The sequence below is a fragment of the Ambystoma mexicanum genome, chromosome 4p (assembly GCF_040938575.1).
Source record: "Ambystoma mexicanum isolate Mex_15411 chromosome 4p, UKY_AmexF1_1, whole genome shotgun sequence".
NCBI classification, from domain to species: domain Eukaryota; kingdom Metazoa; phylum Chordata; class Amphibia; order Caudata; family Ambystomatidae; genus Ambystoma; species Ambystoma mexicanum.
Genome location: NC_090927.1, coordinates 605,304,456 through 605,324,891, shown reverse-complemented (window position 1 = coordinate 605,324,891; position 20,436 = coordinate 605,304,456). Strand labels below are relative to the sequence as shown.

Sequence of the window (20,436 nt, the reverse complement as noted above, 5' to 3'; positions counted from 1 at the left end):
AGCTGCAGATAAGACACAGTGGGCCTCATTACAACATCGTCGGAATGGGTTAACTGGTGCCGCAAATGGAGGCGGACCCGTTAAACCCATTCCGCCAGATTACGAGGTTCCTTCTCGGGACCCGGTAAGGACGCCTGGTAAAACCAGGCGTCCTTACCGGGTCCTGCAAGGGGAACAGGGAGCTAACAACGGGCCCGTCGTAATTGGCCGTTGTTGGCTCCCTGCACCCATTCCCATTGAGCCCTATGGGGGGCTCGAATGGGAATGGGGAAGGTCCGGACTTGGGTTCCTTGAAGGAGGAATTACCGGGCCCTCCAAACTCGGAATGGCCCGGTAATTCCCCATTCGGGGAACCCAGACCCGGTTTTGGTGGCAGCCATGCCGCCAATAGTGGCATGGCTACCGCCAATGTTGTAATGAGGCCCAGTGTGATTAAATGATCTGTCCAGCATCACACACTTTGGTTACATGGTGAAACTGGGATGTGGACAATTTAAGCAACTGAGCACCTCTTCACAAGATTAAGAGAGAATTGTTATAGTTTCCACTCATTTGGCGTGTGTGCAATTTCTTATGCTGGGATTTACCCCATTGTCTTTTGCTGCGTTTGAAAAATGTAGTTCCACAAGGTTTGTGATTTTCATTTTTTCCAATCTTTTATTGTCTCAAATTCATCAATTGATGATATAACAGGTGGTGCCGACACGTGTTTCGACCTAACCGGTCTTTTTCTAGGCTAACGTTCATAATTTCTAATAACAATGGATTCGATACATATTTGGTGCCAATGTGGTCCCAAGATCGGGCATTCACCATTCGTGATTGGGTGTATATCATGTGACATTTGTGTTTGGACATATTATGTGTGGGTGATTTAATTCCCAGTGATCGTGATATATATACAGATTCATAGTGATTTGGAGATTGGTTCATACATTTCGCAATCAAAAACAATTATCAATAGACAGTAGTGAGTACATGTTAAGGGAGAGAAAAGAAGAGATTTCCGTAAGTTTGGTTGGCAATGGTCCTAATTGGTTTACAGTGTTTGGTAATGATTGACTCATTTGCAAGGGGTCTCACCTGGTAGGTAAGATAGAGGGATTGTCCTGGTTCCTGCTTGTTGCAGGTAGGTCAGTTAGTTACTGGGTAGTGGTAATAGCAAGGGCTCAGTCCGCCCAGTGCCTGGTTTAGCAGAGGTCAACACCTACGAATAAAGAATTAAGGTAAACTAGTGTGAATATTTAGTGCCCAAGGGATGAGCTACTAGGAATAGTTAAGAGACATGATTCCGTGGTTCAGTTCATGTGTGGTATCAGTTGTTTCCATCGTGCGGTCCCGACAGTGGGGAAGTGCCCTAGTTGGGCTTCAGTTTTCAAGGTGATCATCATAATTAGGGCACTGGTGCCCTGGGACCCTTCCCTCACTGGCCTGGAGCGGCTTCCGTGGGAAGGGTCTTGGTGCTTATTGTGTATTTACACAGTGCCTGTTCTATTAATTGCCGGTTAGCCATGGTGTGCAGACGGCGTTTCAGTTGAGTATTAATTAGTAAAGGCATTGGTGCCCGGTGTCCTTTCCTACAAGGTGCCCCAGGAGGTGGCAAGTGTAGGAAAGGTCCCAATTGCTTTTAGCAGTGCGGGTTTGTATTTTGTCAGGTTGGTGGAGGGAGGTGCCAAGGGTGTCTGGATCTATACCCACCCGCTGTCTCTTAGCTAATTGAGAGGTATCCACTGTAGCTTGACAAGGCTCCCAGTGGGTTAGAAGTGACAACAGGGTTACAAATAGGTGGTGACTGAGTTGCGTGGTGCACCTGCATTTAAATCAAAGTGAAGCTAAATTAAGCAAAAGGCGCGGAGCTCGAGCTAGGGGAGCATCTTACCTCTCGTCTTGTATCTTTCTGCCTCCGGGTTCAGGTACAACTGGGGAGTGTAATGACTTGCATTATATGGTTTGTCAAAATAGTCTCCATTGGTCCATGGCCGGCAACCCTATTGGTTGTTGGGCTGTGTCTTACGATTGGTTGCTAACAGCGCTGAATGCGGCTGTGGCGTCCGGGTTCAGGTACAACTGGGGAGTGTAATGACTTGCATTATATGGTTTGTCAAACTAGTGTTCATTGGTCCGTGGCCGGCAACCCTATTGGTTGTTGGGCTGTGTCTTCCGATTGGTTGCTAAGAGCGCTGAATGCGGCTGTGGCGTCCTGATGCGCATTTGGCAGAATTGGGCTAAAGGAGCCTAACTATTGGTGGGGGTTCCTGTAAGGCAATCATGGTATAGCTGTGCTTTGCGACCTGGCAGGATTGTGCCAGTGATTACATATATTTGTAATTACAGTAATCTGATGCAGGCATGTATTTATGGTTCATTCAGTATGTATGTATGCGCAATAAGCGTGGCATTGGTCAGTTTAGTCTTAGTCCTTGTGGGTGGTACCGCGTTGGATTATGTGCTGGGCGCTCCAAGCCAGTGAGGGAAGGGTCCCAGGGCACCAGTGCCCTAATTATGATAATCACCTTGAAAACTGAAACCCAACTCGGGCACTTCCCCACTGTCGGGACCACACAATGGAAACAACTGAGACCACACATGAACTGAACCACGGAATCATGTCTCTTAACTATTCCTAGTAGCTCAGCCCTTGGGCACTAAATATTCACACTAGTTTACCTTAATTCTTTATTCGTAGGTGTTGACCTCTGCTAAACCAGGCACTGGGCGGACTGAGCCCTTGCTAATACCACTACCCAGTAGCTAAATGACCTACCTGCAACAAGCAGGAACCAGGACAATCCCTCTATTTTACCTACCAGGTGAGACCCCTTGCAAATGAGTCAATCATTACCAATCATTACCAAACACTGTAAACCAATTAGGACCATTGCCAACCAAACTTACGGAAATCTCTTCTTTTCTCTCCCTTAACATGTACTCAATACTGTCTATTGATAATTGTTTTTGATTGCGAAATGTATGAACCAATCTGCAAATCACTATGAATCTGTATATATGTCACGATCACTGGGAATTAAATCACCCACACATAATATGTCCAAACACAAATATCACATAATATACACCCAATCACAAATGGTGAATGCCCGATCTTGGGACCACATTGGCACCAAATATGTATCGAATCCATTGTTATTAAAAATTATGAACGGTAGCCTAGAAAAAGACCTGTTGGGTCGAAACACGTGTCGGCACCACCTGATATATATCATCAATTGATGAATTTGAGACAACAAAAGATTGGAAAAAATGAAAATCACAAACCTTGTGGATTTACATTTTTCAAACGCAGCAAAAGACAATGGGGTAAATCCCAGCATAAGAAATTGCACACATGCCGAATGAGTGGAAACTATAACAATTCTCTCTGGATACACACAATAGGCACCACGAGCACGGGCCTTTTTACAAGTTGCCACCAACTGACTGCTAGTGCACCGATAACAAAGATGGAGGGCGCGGCAACCCAGGGTCCCTGGTGCTCTTAACGCAACTGTTAAACTGTCTTCACAGGATTAGTTGATAGAGCAATGCCTTGGAAGAGAAGCACATTGCATAAGAAACTACCCTTTCATAATTAGCTTTACACTATATACATCATCATAGAAATATATTTAGCAATAAGAGGACAGCTTTAGTTTTATTCTCCCCATCCTGCATGAAAAGTCACAATAGCATCATATAGATTAATGTTAGCCTAACAAATCCCACTTGGGTAAAGCCATAGTCATTATTCCATAAAGCCTGCATCATTATGCACCCTTCTCACCTCTGATCACTCCCTCCCATGCACATTTCTAAAGGGACAAAAGTCCCTGCTAATAGTTCCCCCACCACCTCCCATCAGTGCCTAATGGCTCACGTTGAAATGCTCTGTTGACACAGAGCAACTTGAGAGCCCCTCTGCTGCTGCCCAGATCTCTTTGGGACATTGTCCTGGCAGCAGGACACCTCTCCCGTTCTAAAGGGTAAGGTGTCCTGCTGCCTCCCTGGCCCCGCCGCTCGAACACCACTGGGTAGTTCTGTGGTAATCGCAATTCCTTCAGGGTGCATTTCTGTATTATAATATACATGTCTTGTCCGCCTATTGAGAGTGCTGGCCGAGCAGGGCGGGCGCTGGAAGGTCAGGCAGACTTGGCTGCCACGAAAGGCGTCCCTTGTCTGCACACTGATGTGAAGTGTAGTCCTGCATTCTGCAATCATTAAAGGCGCACTGCTCCCACCCTGCAGGGGAAATAAGCTGATGGCCACACTGACCCTCGATCGCATGGTTCCAGCTCCTAGGAGAGAGCAGCCTGTACAGTACACCTCCTGTTACTTTACAATTAGATGCCTTGCGTTTTGGAGTGTTGTGTTGATATGTCCAGCAAGAAAATGCACGATAAAATTGGGGTGTTTCTATGTTTCACTTAATTTACTTAGCATTTATAGTTCAATACCAAAGAGAAAACACAAGACATATCTAACTGCTTTTTATTTACCTTTTTAGCCCCGAGAAAAAGGTCGAATGCGTTTTCACAGGCTACAGAATGTCCAAATTGCACTTGACTACTTGAAGAAACGGCAGGTAGGTCACTCTTCTCTTCGTCATGTCGAATGTAAAGGTGAGTTGTGTTATGAAAGTAGTTAAGTGGTGGGCTGACAAATGGCCATTGTGGAAATCAAGATTTTCGCCAGTAGGTCGCATGGCTGGCCAGTGCCTTACGCCAGGAAAAGCTCCCCAGTTGCTACAGTAGGAAGGCAGGGTGGTGCAGACATGGGGGGTCTCCATGGTGCGGGGAGACGGGGTTAGAGGGTAACGGGACGGACTAAGGGGCTTCAGAGGAGTGGGATGCAATGCCCCGGGGGAAACAAAATGTGCCATTCACCCATACCCCCGCGAATAACTTGACGCTGACACGCCCCTGCTGCCGCCACCATGCCAGCTCGGGGAGCTTTTCAAAGGCTCGCCCCGGGTAACATGGCAGCAGCACCAGGGCTTGTGTCCTAAACGTCCCAAAAATAAAGGTGGGAGGGACTCTGACATACGAGGTCAGATGAAGTGAACAAACCCTAGAGTGAAAAATGCACATTTCCTTCAACTTCTGTTTTCCATTTGAAGAGAGTGAACAGGTCGAAAAAGCATTTGCCAAGAGCGCAGATATCCCTATTGCATTGCCTGCTAAATAAAAAAATTAAAAACACAGAAACGCTGTGTCACGGCAAGTATATAACGAGGATTATTTTAAATCATTTCCAATTAAATCGTACACTAAAGCTTAAACAAAACAGTAATCATTGAACCACCAAGGTAGGGGTATAAATCACACGTTTATTAATCATCAATTGTGTTATCTATTAAATAATACCACATGTAATTACCATGTTAAAAAGACGAGACAAAACTGTTCCCAAATGAGACACACCAAATCTCAAAACCATAACACATCATTTAATGTGCAGTAGTTGAATAATATTCAAAATGGCCTCTAAGTTCATTTGGTCAATACTAGAGTACCAGAATATAAGAATGTGAACAAGAGTAACAATCATTCAGTTCCACAGCCAATTAAAGTGATTTAATTGGAATTGATTTAAAATATTCCTTATATACTTGTCGTGAGAGACCTTTTCTGAGTTGGATTATTTTGTTCTACCTCAGGTGTCTGCGACTATAATGAGGTCTTTCACCTACAGTTTAAGTGTAAAAGGCATTCACTCATCTTTCATGTCTAGGATTCTGTAAAACATATATCCTGTATAAAACAGTTTCATATGCGACTTTTCTATAGTTCTCTGCCAGTGTTTCCTGTGATCGTGTGGCTAAGTGTCTTATCTCAGCTACACAACTTAGGTTCGAATCCTGTCTGCAGCACTGTAGTTGAAGCAAATAATATATATATATATTTTAAATTCCTGAAACACACATGGGACCGCGTCCCGGGTAGCTTTTCATTTAAATAGGGTGCTGTCACCATGGTAGCGGCGCCCTATTCAAGTGAAAGCTTCTGCCATGGGGGTGCTTTTTTCCCATTCAAATAGGGCGCTACCACCACACCAGTTGGGGGAAGCCTTTCAGAGGCTACACTTTTCTGGCATGCAATCACGCCAAACTCAAATAGGGCACTGCCGGAGCCGCCACGTGTAAGCTTTTCAAAGGCTCCCCAAACTGGTGCCGTAGCGGCACCATACATAAGTGAAAAGCTCTTCACTTACAGAGGGCGCTGTTGCCGTGCCATCATGAGAGCCTTAATTTCACAAAGGGCGCCACGACCGCCACTGCACCGGCACAAGGGAGCTTACTAAAGACTCCTTAATTCTGGCATGGTGGCATCTATGGTGCCCTATGTAAAAGGCATGAGTTTGTTGTCCCGGGCAATCGCTCAGTTCGCCCGTGTCTAAGGCCGGCACTGGTGGCTAATGTGGCGGCGAGGAGATAAGGTGGGAGCCAAGGAGAGGAGAATGCAGGAAAACTGGATGGGTTTACGTGAGAGTTGTTAAAAATGCAGGAAGCAAGCAGGGGCACCAGAACGCTTGTTTGTTTCAGGGAGACATGCCTGTTTCTACAATAAATACAGGGGCAACTTCAGTGGGGAAGGGGTGCAAGAGAAATGGAGTCCGGTTGTTATGGCGTCTGTGGCTAAGAACATTTAATGCTGGGGATGCTTCACCTGAAGGCCTCTGTGTGCATTACTGGGAATTGTGAAGCTTCTTTACATGCAGCCCTGTGTGTGCATCACTGGGAATGGTGATGATGCTTTACATGAAGACCCGTGTGTGCATCACCGGGAATGGTGATGATGCTTTACATGCAGGCCTGTGTGTGCATCACCGGGAATGGTGATGATGCTTTACATGCAGGCCTGTGTGTGCACACCGGGAATGGTGATGATGCTACATGCAGGCCTGTGTGTGCATCCCTGGGAATGGTGATGATGCTTTACATGCAGGCCTGTGTGTGCATCACCGGGAATGGTGATGATGCTTTACATGCAGGCCTGTGTGTGCATCCCTGGGAATGGTGATGATGCTTTACATGCAGGCCTGTGTGTGCATCCCTGGGAATGGTGATGATGCTTTACATGCAGGCCTGTGTGTGCATCCCTGGGAATGGTGATGATGCTTTACATGAAGACCTGTGTGTGCATCACCGGGAATGGTGATGATGCTTTACATGCAGGCCTGTGTGTGCATCCCTGGGAATGGTGATGATGCTTTACATGCTGGGCGCTGTGTGCATTACTGAGGATGGGGGTGGTATTTTACATGCAGTGTGGTCTCTGTGCCTCACAAGGAATGTGATGGCTAACTAGCTCTGAGTTGAGGTATGAGCCTTTATCCCCAGCAATGCAAGGATAAAAAGCAACAAGCAATATCCCTAGCTCTTTGAGGAATGCCCTGGCACTTTAAGCAGCCCCTGGGCAAAAGGGCCATCCTAAGCCTATTATATGACTCGGCTCATATTTGAGCCGAACTATTGGCAGATTGTTGCATTGAGCATAAACCTATAAACTGGAGTATTTCTCTCACTGTATGATACGATATGATGTGGCATTTATAACGCACCTATACACAAGTGTTTCAAGGTGCGACGAGGCAAGGGGGGGAACAGGGGAAGACAGGCAACGATCTTACTAGGCCAGGTGTCATTCAGATCGCGCAAGTGCATGGGAAGGGTGAAAGGGAAAAGTGCAGTAGATGGGATAGTAGAATAAATAAGAGGTGGCAAGTGCAAGGTAAGTGCATACGTAAGTGCTGGTAGGGGGACTGTAGGGATACAGAAAAAAGTCCCCAGGTGCAAGGGTCGCCGGGGAGGCAGTGCAGGTGTGCAGCTAGCGGGGCCTGTAATACTGTAATATGCAAACAACAAACAGATGTGAATTGAAAGGAACCTGTGGTATGCTGGTATCTGCCTGGCGTATAACATCTGGATTCACTTCTGTTTTCTGGCACAAAAATTGATTGCAATACTTTATAAGCATGTGCAGGAATATGACAAGCCCTAGACCAAACTGAAAATGGTTGTTATTCCCAGTGACATAGGCACTTCTTTCCGTGAATCGGTACTGATTCTCATGTGAAACTGGCTGTGTAGCATTGCCTGTTTTACAATCGGTGTTTTTAAATGAGGGATACAGTTGTATTATTCATTGTCTTGGTGCTATCTGATACACATATGTGTTAATAGATGGCTTTAAAGAGCTAATATAATTCTATATATAAATCCCTATTTGTTAGTATGACTGTAGCTTTGCTTCATTCTGAATTACACAATGAAAGACGAAAACTGTGACAAGGTTGGAGAGAGGCAGATGTACACGTCATGTTTAGTACCTGCCCCCTCACCTCCGTCATACTGGAAGAATTACAGGAAGACATTGTTTGCTTTTTAATTTTTTAAAAAAAAATTTACATTTATAAAGCGCACCAAACAAAATAAACCGTATATCGGCGCAGATGACACAACTAAAGGTAGATAAAAAATAGAGAAAGATCCCAGATGAAATAGGAGTATCTACCTAAAAAGGAAAGTCTTCAGTGCCTGGCAAAATTGAAGAAGTGAGCTCATAGTTCTTAATGATAGCGGCAGAGAATTCCACAACCTGGGACCAAAGACGGAGAATCTTCTGTCACCTCTGGTTATAAAAACCGAGTAAGGGATAGTAAGGAGATGTCCATCACAAGATCGCAGTTGTCTCATAGCTTGATATGGCTGTATTAGCTCTTGTAAATACAGCGGAGCAATACCATTAACACATTTATAGACAATACAAGCTGTCTTGGATTTGATACGATCATCGACTGATAGCCAATGCAGCTTCCGGCGAAAAGGTGAAACATGATCAGTTTTCCTCAACCTAAATATCAGTCTGATGGCCGCATTTTGTGCCCTTTGAAGCCGCTGAAGCTGTTTGGTAGGAATACCCAACAATTGACTATTGCAATAGTCTAAGTGGGCACTAGTTAAAGCTCCTATCACAGATGCATGATCTTTGGTTGGTATATAGGGGAGTGCTTGACGTAGCATTCGGAGGACACAATGTACTGCTTTAGTCGTGGCTCCCACCTGAGCTTCACAGTCCAGGTCTTCTTGCCACATACAACCCAGATTTTTTACTTTGGATGCAAATTTAAGACTCTTGCCCAAGATGAATGGAATAGGCAGCTTCTTGGCTGCTGACAACCGGTTTTTAGGTCCAAATAGAATTAATTCAGTTTTAGCAGCATTGAGTTGCAAATAATTCTTCCAGGCAAAGCCCTAGTTTGTTAAACGCCTCCTGAAATTTGCCGTGTATTTGTGTATGACACCAGGTATCACCCCAATACCCCATCGAAGATACGGGAGATGTTATGCACTCAGACAACTGTATCGAAAGTACCCTCACACTGACGTGGTGGAAGGATGTCTGCATATACCATTGGACATAGAAGAGCAATAAGTGAAATCAGACAAGAGTAAAGTGATGTCATAAAGAGAAGACACAAGGACGCGCTGAAACCGTATGTGAATACTTTGAAGATGTAACTGAAGTAACAAAGTAAACATTTATGCAAATATGAAGAAATCGTATACACTAAAATATGTCAGAGGAGAACTAGATGTATATATGCAGAAATGCAAGGTAGATGAGACCTATAGAAGCTTGCTGCAGTAGAAAATATAACACAGGTAAAGCGGCCATGATAGGAAGATGGATGTCAGTTTCTTATAAATAATAAACAAGAAGCCCTGAAGGGAGAGACCATGGCTGCAGAGCTGACAAGCGCTGGAAAACAGCTTTGTGCGAGGACCAAAGATTATTTGTTTGGCTTAGGATCAAGGATGCCACATCAAGAGGTAACTGCAAGGCACAAGGGGAGTCGAAGAAGAAAGCTACATACACACAACATATTTCTCTTAGATTAAGTAAAGGAGTGAACATTTGCAAGTGCCAAGTATTGAAGAATTAAAGATGCAGAAAGCGTATGTAAGACGTAGCAACCATGTCTCCAGAGGCCAGGAGGAGTAATAGCACCCAGTATAATTGAATTAAATAGCACTAAATAGAAAGGTAAAAATTGACAAAACCATAGTCTCCTCACACATGGTGCAAGACCAGAAAACACGTCCTATTCTTTAAGCTCGAGATGAAGATAGCAATGTACCTACACTCCCTTAAAGGTTCCAAGGAAGACAACTGTCAGCAAGGCCAACTACAAAGAAGAAGCCTTGGCTTAGGGCCTAATTGATGAAAGATGGCAGGCTAATTGGCCAAGTGGACAACGGTCTGACGTTGTTCCCCGCACCTGGGTTTCGTTTTGCTTACATGCTGCTAACAAGCAGAAAGTCCAAGGTTGGGAGAGAATGCCAACCGTTCATGAAGGCCTATGTAGCAGTGTACCATACATTGTTGCAGGGGCCAATCCGTTACTTTTATTCCTTTATTAATCTGTATTATATGTAGTTAGAGGTAGTTCAAGGCGTGCCTACCAGCTAAGGGGCAGCCAATTATGTTACTAACACCTAAACACGTATAGGTATACATGTTCCCTTAACCAGTCCCTCCTTTTGATAGGTTTTTGCTCTTCACCACGTAGGATGACTTCATAGCTGATGTACATCGAGGTATGAAGCCTTTGTGTAATTGAAATGTAGTTGAGAGTGAGTGAGATGCGATCTGTTTGTTCACCAGGTTTCCCTACTTTGTTTGAGCTGATAATTAAGTAGTATTTTTCCATATTCTTTGAGTCAGTCCGGTTATTTGGGTCTGAGATCGTTTATTGGTAATTCCATCTGGCACTTGGAATGCTCCAGGTGCTACTGCACAAGGTCACTTGCTTGTAGTGAGGCATGCGCCTTGCTATTATGCACGATGTAAAGAAAATCTGAAGTTCTACAAAGAAAAAAAGCAAACCCTTTTTTTGTCTGTGTGTCGAACGAGGAGTTATCACGGAAATGGTCTATATAGTTTAAAAAGGGAGGTTAGCATGTGTCTCGGTTTATATTACAGGTACAAATGTGCCTATCCAGTTCTGACCAGCATATGTTCACACTTGGAGTCTTGTAGAGAAGCTGCTCTGCATCTAAATAGCGTCATGCTTAAATGCACGTCTGATAACAGTGAGATGGTCTGTTGGGCGCTTTGCCTCATGGCATTCAACCACCTGACCTGGAGGGCTGCGGACATTACAGGGGGCACCAGGAGTGAGGCTCTGTGCTACACGGTGGGAAGGGATGTCAGGCCGACACTGCCTGCCCTTGGCCAGGCACGATTTCTTTTCGGGGGTGAGGAAGTAGGCTCGGATGAGGATTGCCACAGACAGCGGTTTAAAACTCAAGTCGAGTTGAGACAGGTACTAGGTCTCAGCCACATCTAGCTGATCAAAGTCAAGTGTCCAGGGATTTTTTCCCACTGGCTCCTCAGCCATGCCAACTGCACACCAACGAAAACAGACATTCAACAGAAATCTCTACATTTCCTTGCTATTTTTTAACAGATCTTAACTTATAATATGCAAATGCGGTCCCAGTTTACTTCTCTGAGTGAGGCTAAGATGTCTTTAGTATTTGCCCCTATGAAGGCTAGATTCCAGGATGACCAAGTTCCAACCCACCCATGCAAATGTTTGGCTTTCGCGAGGATATTAAGGCTTTTCCAGCAGATTAACATATTCAGAGGCCTATTAAAAATCATCTACACTTCGGCTAGTGCTCCTTACTTTCCATTGGGACATCAGCCAGGTGCCTTGGCAAGGATTGCAAGTTCAGGGTCATGTCATTGTCCCCTTCCTTTAGTGAGTCCTGCCCATCTGGCCTACCCTTCCCGCCACTAATTCCCAGAGTTCTGCAGGCAAACGTCATGGTTATCCACTGGCAACAAAGATTCAGGCTCAAACAAGCACCAGCCAAGACTGTGGCCTAGGGTCAAACAACATCTCAGTTGGTTGGCACTCTTCTAAAACCTGGCATAAAATCCTATTAGCAGCCAGTTCAAATTACTCCTTGCCACTTGGGAACTGCTAATATCTCATCTAGCACACATCTGATGCTGAATTGTTGACCTAATATGTTGTGATATTGTTGCATGGGCTCCTGTTATGTTAATCTGCCCTCCTTGTGTGGACGCCCCACCAGCCCACTCTCCAACAATTCTGCTCTAGGAATGCATTCTGTGGGTCGAGAATTTTGCTTTGTTGCCTCTTTTATGACGTTTCTTTTCTGCTCCCTTGGTCCGGATGTGTGTAATAAAGAGGCACACAGAAATGGAGGTGAGTAGGAGCTTTATTCGAGGCCCCCGGGGTAGTCACAGTGGAGGCACCAACTGGCGAGGCACTCTCAAATGGAATATACATGCACGAGGTTCTAAAGAGACTCGTGCATGTATTACCATAACATCTCCCCCACTTGAGGCAAAGGGAAAAAAGAAAAACAGGGGGGGAAAAAACAGGAAAGTGAAAGGGGAAAAAGGGGGGTCAAGTGGGAGAGGCAGAGGGAAGATGGGTAAACTGGGGTACATTAGTAATAGACATAGTCATTGTTGAAGTTTTGGATGATTTTGCGGTTCCTTCTGGACATTCTTCCAGTGGGGACTCCTTGATGCATGGAGTGAGGTCTATCATTGTCCACATGTTCACGGAGAGATTCTCTTAGGGGATGTGAGGTGTGTTGTGATGGTCTGTCAGGACTGTTGTCCTTAGATATGCTGGTCTCTTGGATGTCTTTTGTTACTTTTATGAGATCATCTCCAGACCATCTCTTTCCATCATCGAGGATGACAGACTTCCCATGACAACTCACAACTCTCTGTGGAGGTCTGAAGATGAATTCACCCTTGAGAGTTTTCTTCGGTTCTTTGACACATACCCAGTCTCCTTCACGAACCATCATCTCTTTTACTCCATGTCTGGAGTCGTATTGTCTTTTGTATTTTGCTTGTTTTTCTCTTACTGTCTTTTGAAGTAGATCCATGTTCACCCTTGCTTCTCCCGTGTATAAGAACATCCACGCCGGTCTAAATCGGTTGGTTGCAACCCTACCTCGCATGAGGGTGAAGGGCTCTATGTTTGTGGTGGTGTGTGGGGTTGTTCTATACGCATGTAAAGCTTCTTTGAGGGTTTCTCCCCACGGGAGGTTGTTGGCCGTGGCCAGTTGAACTACACTCTTCACGAGCCTGTTCATGCGTTCCACAAGTCTGTTGGAAATTGGATGGTACAAAGATGTTGTTATGTGGCTGATGGACCTTTTCTTGAGGAATTCCCCAAATTCCATAGACATGAACTGAGACCCGTTGTCCGAAACCACTTCCTTGGGGTCTCCCTCCCTGTTGAAGATCTCTGTCAGGAAATCTGTGACTTTCTTTGAGGTCACATTGTCCTCAGCTATTCCCCATTCTGTCCATTTAGAGGTGTAATCGACAAGTACTATGATATATACTTTGACTGTTTCGAGGTTCTCGAATGGACCCATGATGTCGATTGCCAGTTTAGACCACACATGTTTGGGAGGTTCAATAGGCTGTAAGGGGGTCTTTCTTAAGATCTTGGACTTGTCACTCATGGCACACGTGGAGCAATTTTTGACCAGTTCTTCTGCTTCTTTCCACATTCCTGGCCACCAATAGTTGTTTCTCAACTTGTTTTTCGTCAAGCTCCTTCCTAGGTGACCTTCGTGTGCCAGTTGGAGTACTTTTTTTCTGAGTTGGGTGGGTGGGATTACTCGATCGCCTCTGAAGATATGCTCATCGTCCATTGATAATTCTTCCTTGAAGGGAATGAAGGTAGTTAAAGCCTCTCCCGTTTCCACCCAGTCATTAGCTATCGCTTCCCTGATTTCTCGCTGTTCCGGATCAGTATTGGCATTCATTTTCCATTCATCTGTCGAGATGGCAGGGTTTACGACAGCTATGATGTCTTCATCTGGAGATGCAATCTCAGTGTCGATGTTGGTCGATAATCTGGAAAGACAATCTGCTACTTGGTTTTGTGGACCAGGAGTATAGCATAGTTGGAGGTTGTATTGCATGATGTTGAGGAACCAACGTCTTATTCTCGGTGATATAAGGTGAGGGGTTTTGGACTGAAGGACATTTACTAGAGGTTTATGGTCTGTTTTCAGTATGACGGGTAAGCCCCAAATTAGGTTCCTGAAATGCTGAAGAATCCACCTCAGACCCAGAGCTTCTCTCTCAATGGTGGAATAGTTTAGTTCGGCTCCCCTCAGTACTCTCGATGCGAAAGCGATCGTCATGATGTTCTTATCTTGTTGCTGTTCCAGGATACCACCCAGTCCGGTTTTACTTGCATCTACGGATATGATGGTTTTGGCTTTACAATCGAACATTCCTAAGGCTGGAGCTTGGTTAATTAGGAATTTGATTTCTTCGAATTCGTTCTTGCATTCAGTGGACCATATGAATTTGGCTGCCTTCTTCAAGATGTTCCTCATGTTTTTGGTCTTATCAGCATAGTTGTTTATAAACTTGGAGTAGTATTCTGTCATCCCGAGGAAACTCCTTAATTGGTCTTTACTTTGAGGCTCGGCGATATTCATTATGGTGTCCATGAGTTTCCTCTTGGGGCTGATGCCGTTGGCGTCAATGGAATGGCCCAGGTATGAAACTCGGTCGCACTTTATGTTGCATTTCTCTAATTTGAGTGTGAGCCCACTTTTTTGTATGACCTGTAGGACACCCACAAGTTTTGCGTTGTGCTCTTCTTCTGTACTGGCTGATATGAGGATATCATCTTGGAAGCAGTGTATGCCATCAAGTCCTCCAAATAGATGTGACATGAGTCTCTGAAAGACTGCTGCGGCTGAAGCGAGTCCAAATGGCATTCTGTTAAACATGAAAGCACCGAGAGGTGTGACAAAAGATGTTAGGTTCTTTGAGCTCTCTTCCAAAGCTATCTGGTGATAGGCTGAGGAGAGGTCCAGAGTTGTAAAGTATTTTGCAGGTTTCATGGTTGATAGGAGTTCAGATATATTGGGAAGTGGGTTTCTGTCAACCCATATGTTTTTGTTTAGGTCTCTCAAGTCGACGCACATTCTTATGGAATCGTCCATTTTTTTTACTAAGACAATAGGGGCAAGCCATTCTGAACTCTCGATGGGCTGTATGATATTTTCATCGCAGAGCGCTTAAGTTCTTTCTTCAACGCCTCTTTTGTTCCAAAGGGAATACTGCGGACTCGGTGGGCCACTGGGACAGCACCTCTTTTGAGGATTATTCTGTGTTGGAAACCTTTTAGGAGTCCAATCTTGTCGCAGAACACCTTGGGGAATTGTTTTGCTAGATTAGATTTGATGTCCATGGGCCTCATTAGGACCCTGGCGGAGAGGGTTTTACGCCAGCGTAGTGCATGGCGTACCTCTCCGCCATACTACGAGTTCCCGTAGCGCCATGGCGGCCTTTTCCGCCTGGTTTTACCAGGCGGAGAAAACCATGGCGCTACGGGACCTCGTTGTTAATTACGCCACCGTATTTTACGGTGGCGTAATTAACTCCTTCCCCACTCCCATTATACCCTATGGGGCAAAAATGGGAATGGGGAAGGGCAGAATGGGGATTGGGGATTTACCGCCCCGCCAAGGTCGGAATGGGGCGGTAAATCCGCCAACCCCCATGGCGCTATCGGCGGCTTTCCGCCATGCTTCGCGGTGCATTTAGCACCGCGAAATCCGCCTGGGTCGTAATGAGGCCCCATATCATTATTGAGCACACTCAGCACAGGGATTTCTTCTCCAGGGTGTATTCTTACTCGAAGGGCGGCTTGTTCTTCCCATCCCACAACGGAGGAGCCATCTTTGGCTACAAAGAGTTTGCAATATGTTTCTCTGTCATGGAACTTGAGGTTCACCCACACATATCCCATTATCTCGATGGGTGTTTTTCCATAACCGGTAGCTCTTACACAAGTTCTTCGCAGGTCATGTATCTTGCCAGAGAGTACACTCAAAAAGGTCTTGAGATCCACGATGGTGTAGGGGGAGCCAGTGTCTACCATTACGGGTAATGATATGCCGTTGATTTGCATTTTGACCCAGGGACCGTTGCTCTGTTGGGATGTTACAGTGAGTATTTATACCGTTTGTTGCATTGGACTGATAGATAACATGTCATTGTGCTCTTGGTTGCTTTCAATGACTCTCACAGAGGACGGTCTGGTAAAAGGTTGCCTGGTGAGATCGCCATATCTGGTTGTCTTTCCCCGTGTGTTCTTGCAGACTTTGGCAAAGTGTCCAATCTGGCTGCACTTATAACACTCCATAGCGATGGCGGGGCATTCTTTGTCAGGATTTGCATGCTTGTACCATCCGCACCTTTGGCAGCGCGTTGGATTCTGGGAGTTGTATGGCCTCGCTCTGTTTGAGCCAAATTTCGAACCCCTTGATGGTGGAGCCTTTCTTACTGCTGCTACTAGTGGCTCGTAAGGCTCGGACTCAGGGCTGACACATTTGATCTCCACACTGGTGGTGTGGTCACGTCTTTCCCTCATGCATCGATCTCCCAATTCCATGCTCCTTGCTATCTCCGTGGCTTGGTCCAGGGTGGGATTTTTGGTTTGCCACAATTTTTGTTGGATGCGTGGATCAGCCACATTTAGCACCAATTGGTCTCTCAAATACTCATCACAGACACCTGTGAAACTGCAGGTTGACATAAGCGCCCTGAGGGATGCTATGTATGAATCAATAGACTCGCCTTTGAGCTGCTTTCTGGAAAAGAACCTGTATCTTTCCAGTACTACGTTGGTCTTGTTGCCAAAATGACTGGTGAGTTTGGCCAATGCTATGTCAAACTTGCGGTTGCCATCTCCTCCCATGTTGCCGGGTTCAGGAAGGGTCCTGAAAAGTCTCAGTGCTTCTGCCCCTATACAGTTCAAAAGGGTCGCCTCCTTGAGGTCATCATTGAATTTGCTGCCCCCAATGGCTCTGAGGTAGACGTGGAATCCATCGATCCATTGTTCCCATGGGCAGGTTGGGCTCCCAGGGCATGGAAGAAACTTGGTGGGAGGCGGAACGCCCTGCATGGTGGTGTGCCTGATTCTAGGTTGTAAGTGGTGAGGAATGGCGTTGAGTGGCACCAGTTGCTGTAGTGATAGGCAGAAGTTTGTAGTACTGTTGGCAGTTAGCAAGGAGGCGCTGGGATACAGTCTTTATAGAGTTGCTTGAATGGCAGGGTGGGACCCCAATCAGAGAATGCCCAGGTGTATCTGTACTGCAGAGTCTTTAGGCTTCAGTGTATGGATGGTCCTTAGTACAGATTGTGACCTCACAATGGGCTGGGAGCGCAGGTTGGCTGGTTCGGGGAAGACCTGATGGAATGTTCAGTTGTGATGTCACAATGGACCAAGATAGTGAGTAATTAGTCCCGGAAGGTCAGGGTAGCCATTGAGAGAATGAAGACTGCTAATGCTGTGTGTGCGTTGCTGGGCAACAGCTAGCAGCTTTTGAAAAAGATGCAGGGTTCTGCTCAGGGCAGCGGTGAGGGTTTTACACAAAAAAAATGCCAGCAAAAGGAAAGCGCACGTTTCACCTCGTCCGTTTTACACATAAAATGCCAAATGAAAGGAAAGTGTAAGTTTCACTTCGTCTTCCCCCATCCTCTGACCTGATAGATGGACAGCTCCTGCTGTCTGAAGCACTTTTGGAGTAGGGCAGGAGTGCAATGTGCGCCGCTCTGAACTCCCAGGAGGAGGAGCGGCACCCTTTACAGTGTAGAACTGAAGGTGGGGGGAAAGGATGTCGAGGCCTCTCTTGGCAGCGCCCGCAGCGGCCTGCCTGTCAGCTGTCAGCAGAAGTCGGCGGCAGTGAAAGGGGGGGCTGTGCTCGCAGTCAGGTGGCATGATACGCTCCCGGGGGCCTCGGGGTACGGTGCCTCGTCGCCATTGTAATAAAGAGGCACACAGAAATGGAGGTGAGTAGGAGCTTTATTCGAGGCCCCCGGGGTAGTCACAGTGGAGGCACCAACTGGCGAGGCACTCTCAAATGGAATATACATGCACGAGGTTCTAAAGAGACTCGTGCATGTATTACCATAACAATGTGGAGTATAGCCTGTGGACTCTCCCCATTTCATCCGGATGTGGGCTGCTGCCTCTGGGCTTTCTGTGACCAAGTCCTAAACCCCTAACCCCATATGCCCACTTTGTCCCCAGTCCGATTTCTTCCAACTCAGTCAGGGTCCAGAATGCAGCCTTCAGGCTCAGCTGGAAAAATCCCATAAAAATTCACATCTCTCTATGGCCACTCGGATCCCCCTCCGTTCAATTCCTCCCTTAGTCAGGTTCTAGATTGTAGTCCTCTTTACCCCTACGTTCCCTTCCTCCTGGACTCAGGTTCTGTTTCGCAGTCCTCTTTCCCCCTCCGTTCCCTTCCTCTATGAGTCAAAACCTATATTGCAGTCCTCTTTCCCCCTGAGTCAGGTTCTGGAATGCAGCCCCAGAGCTCAGCTGTGAATGTTCCTTGACCACCACCCCCTGCTCTGTTTACAAAATTAATAAAACAGGTCTTTCTTCTTTCCAAATAGATTTCGACAATTTGTGGCCTGGATGAGGCCATTAATGAAACATTTGTGTAATTGTGCCCAACTCTCAAAATGGTGGCTTTATTTTGTAGAGGAGCAGCTGAATGTCTCTGCAGGAAGTCCCGCCCCCATCCTTCCTATATGCTGGGAGCCAGAAGTCGCCGACATGCACTTCATCATTGACCTTGCCTATTCCACGGAGATCCTTCAAGAACAGGTATCCATTGAAAAAACCCTATCTGATGTATCCCCGAAGAGATGACAATCTCTTGGAGGAGATCCCTGAAGGAATATGAAGATGAGAGAACGAGAAGTGATGATGTCACAGGAAGTGAGGGTGATGCACTGAGAAGAGTGGCTGAAGAAAAGGATGTATAGACTTTATGAAATCTGATGACGAAATAAAGAATTGAGTAAACTTTGATATGTGGAATAAAGATTGCACGTGTGAAGAGCACTGCAGAAAATGCAAGCCATTTTATAACTGTACAGCTGCAGCAACACAAGTAGAATAAGTGATCTTAAAGGCTAGCTATACTTAGTGAATAGACGGCAGGTGGTGCTGCCATTATATAGAATTCTGGACATCGGTGTTGTAAAGGCTGGAGGGGGTTGTCCGTACTTCTGCTCTCTATATGGTAGAGGAGAGGCACATAAGACCCCAGCCTAGATTCTCTATTATTGGTTCGTGGTCGAGCAATCAATGCCTAGCTTCTCAGGGGGTAATGCAGGCTGGTTCTTAAGTACAGTGTAGTCCCCAAGCACCCACAAAGGAATGTCTGCACACTGTATTGGTTAAAACACAGTCTTTATATAATTAATATTCAAGGTTACGTACCCTATCACAATAACTCACTTTGTGCTCAGAAAATCAATAATGGTAAATATATACAGTTCTACAGTGGTATCACAAATATTAGCAGATATCATTAAATTGCATTAACTATACTGTCAAAATGTCACACAGATCAATAAAGAGGAAACCAGCAGTAGAGAGAGGAAGGAAAGCAAGATGGTTGAGCAACTGGCAGAATACTGGTTGCTACCATTAAATACAGCTCTTTGTGGTGATCCCCCCCACCTGGGCAACCTGTAGAATAAAGATACAAGCCCAGTCCATATATATTTTTCACAATAGACTTAGCAATATTTCTGCAACCCCAAAGTACCTGGCATTGTAGCGTTCCTCAGCGGGGAATCGACGGCCCTTCTTGAGTGCCCTCACTTTAAGGCAGGAGTCACGGGTCGTCAAACGTCCGACGGAGAACAGGGTGAGCTACAACAGTGAAGTGGCAGGTTCGTTCCTAGCGGTGCTCGTTGACGGGGAAGTGTAAATGTCCTGCAAGGAAGAGGTGTGCAGGGCACCTCGGTGTCGATAGTTCTGGACCGCAAAGAGTTTGAAGAACTGTGGCCCAGCAAGGGCGTCGAGTCATCAGCGTCTCTGTGGTCTTTGGGTGGCGGGAAACCCACCGGCGGATGCTCCTCGGCGCATCGACGGTCAGGCCTTCTCCAGCAGGATACAGAGGTGACGATGCAGACAAGAGCGTCCTTGGATTAAATTAAGTTCTTAGGCAAAAGGGAGCACGGCGGCTCCGGTCTGCGACGACGGTAGTCGACAGTGGCGGACAACAGTCTGGGTGCTTCTCTTTGGGATTCTGTAGCAGTCCCCATCTCGGGTCGGCAGCCTGTCGAAGGTCTGTCTACCAGGGAGCTTTGGCAAAGGTCAGCTGGTGCACGATGGACCCTCATAGCTCGGGAAGAGGACGCCTTACCAGGTCCTCTCTGGGTCAGTCCTTGGAGACACAGCAGCTTTCAGATTGATGAAGGAGAGCAACAGCAATTCTTCTCTTCCAGCAGGGCTTCAAGGTTAAGCTTCAGTTTCAACTCCAGTTTCTCTTCAGCTTCTGAACACAAATTCTAGCAGTGAGAGGCCCCCAGA

The 20,436-nt window shown here is 46.1% G+C and overlaps 1 protein-coding gene across 16 annotated transcripts in view; it reads left to right on the top strand.

Moving 5' to 3' along the window:
* The window catches only part of DST (dystonin), a 2,190,048-nt gene that overhangs the window by 784,987 nt on the left and 1,384,625 nt on the right, over nt 1–20,436 (top strand). For all 16 annotated transcript variants that reach the window (XM_069606170.1, XM_069606155.1, XM_069606164.1 and 13 more), the window contains one exon: nt 4,502–4,579. In XM_069606170.1, coding sequence (XP_069462271.1) covers nt 4,502–4,579 — 78 coding nt within the window. The remainder of the gene's footprint in view (nt 1–4,501; nt 4,580–20,436) is intronic.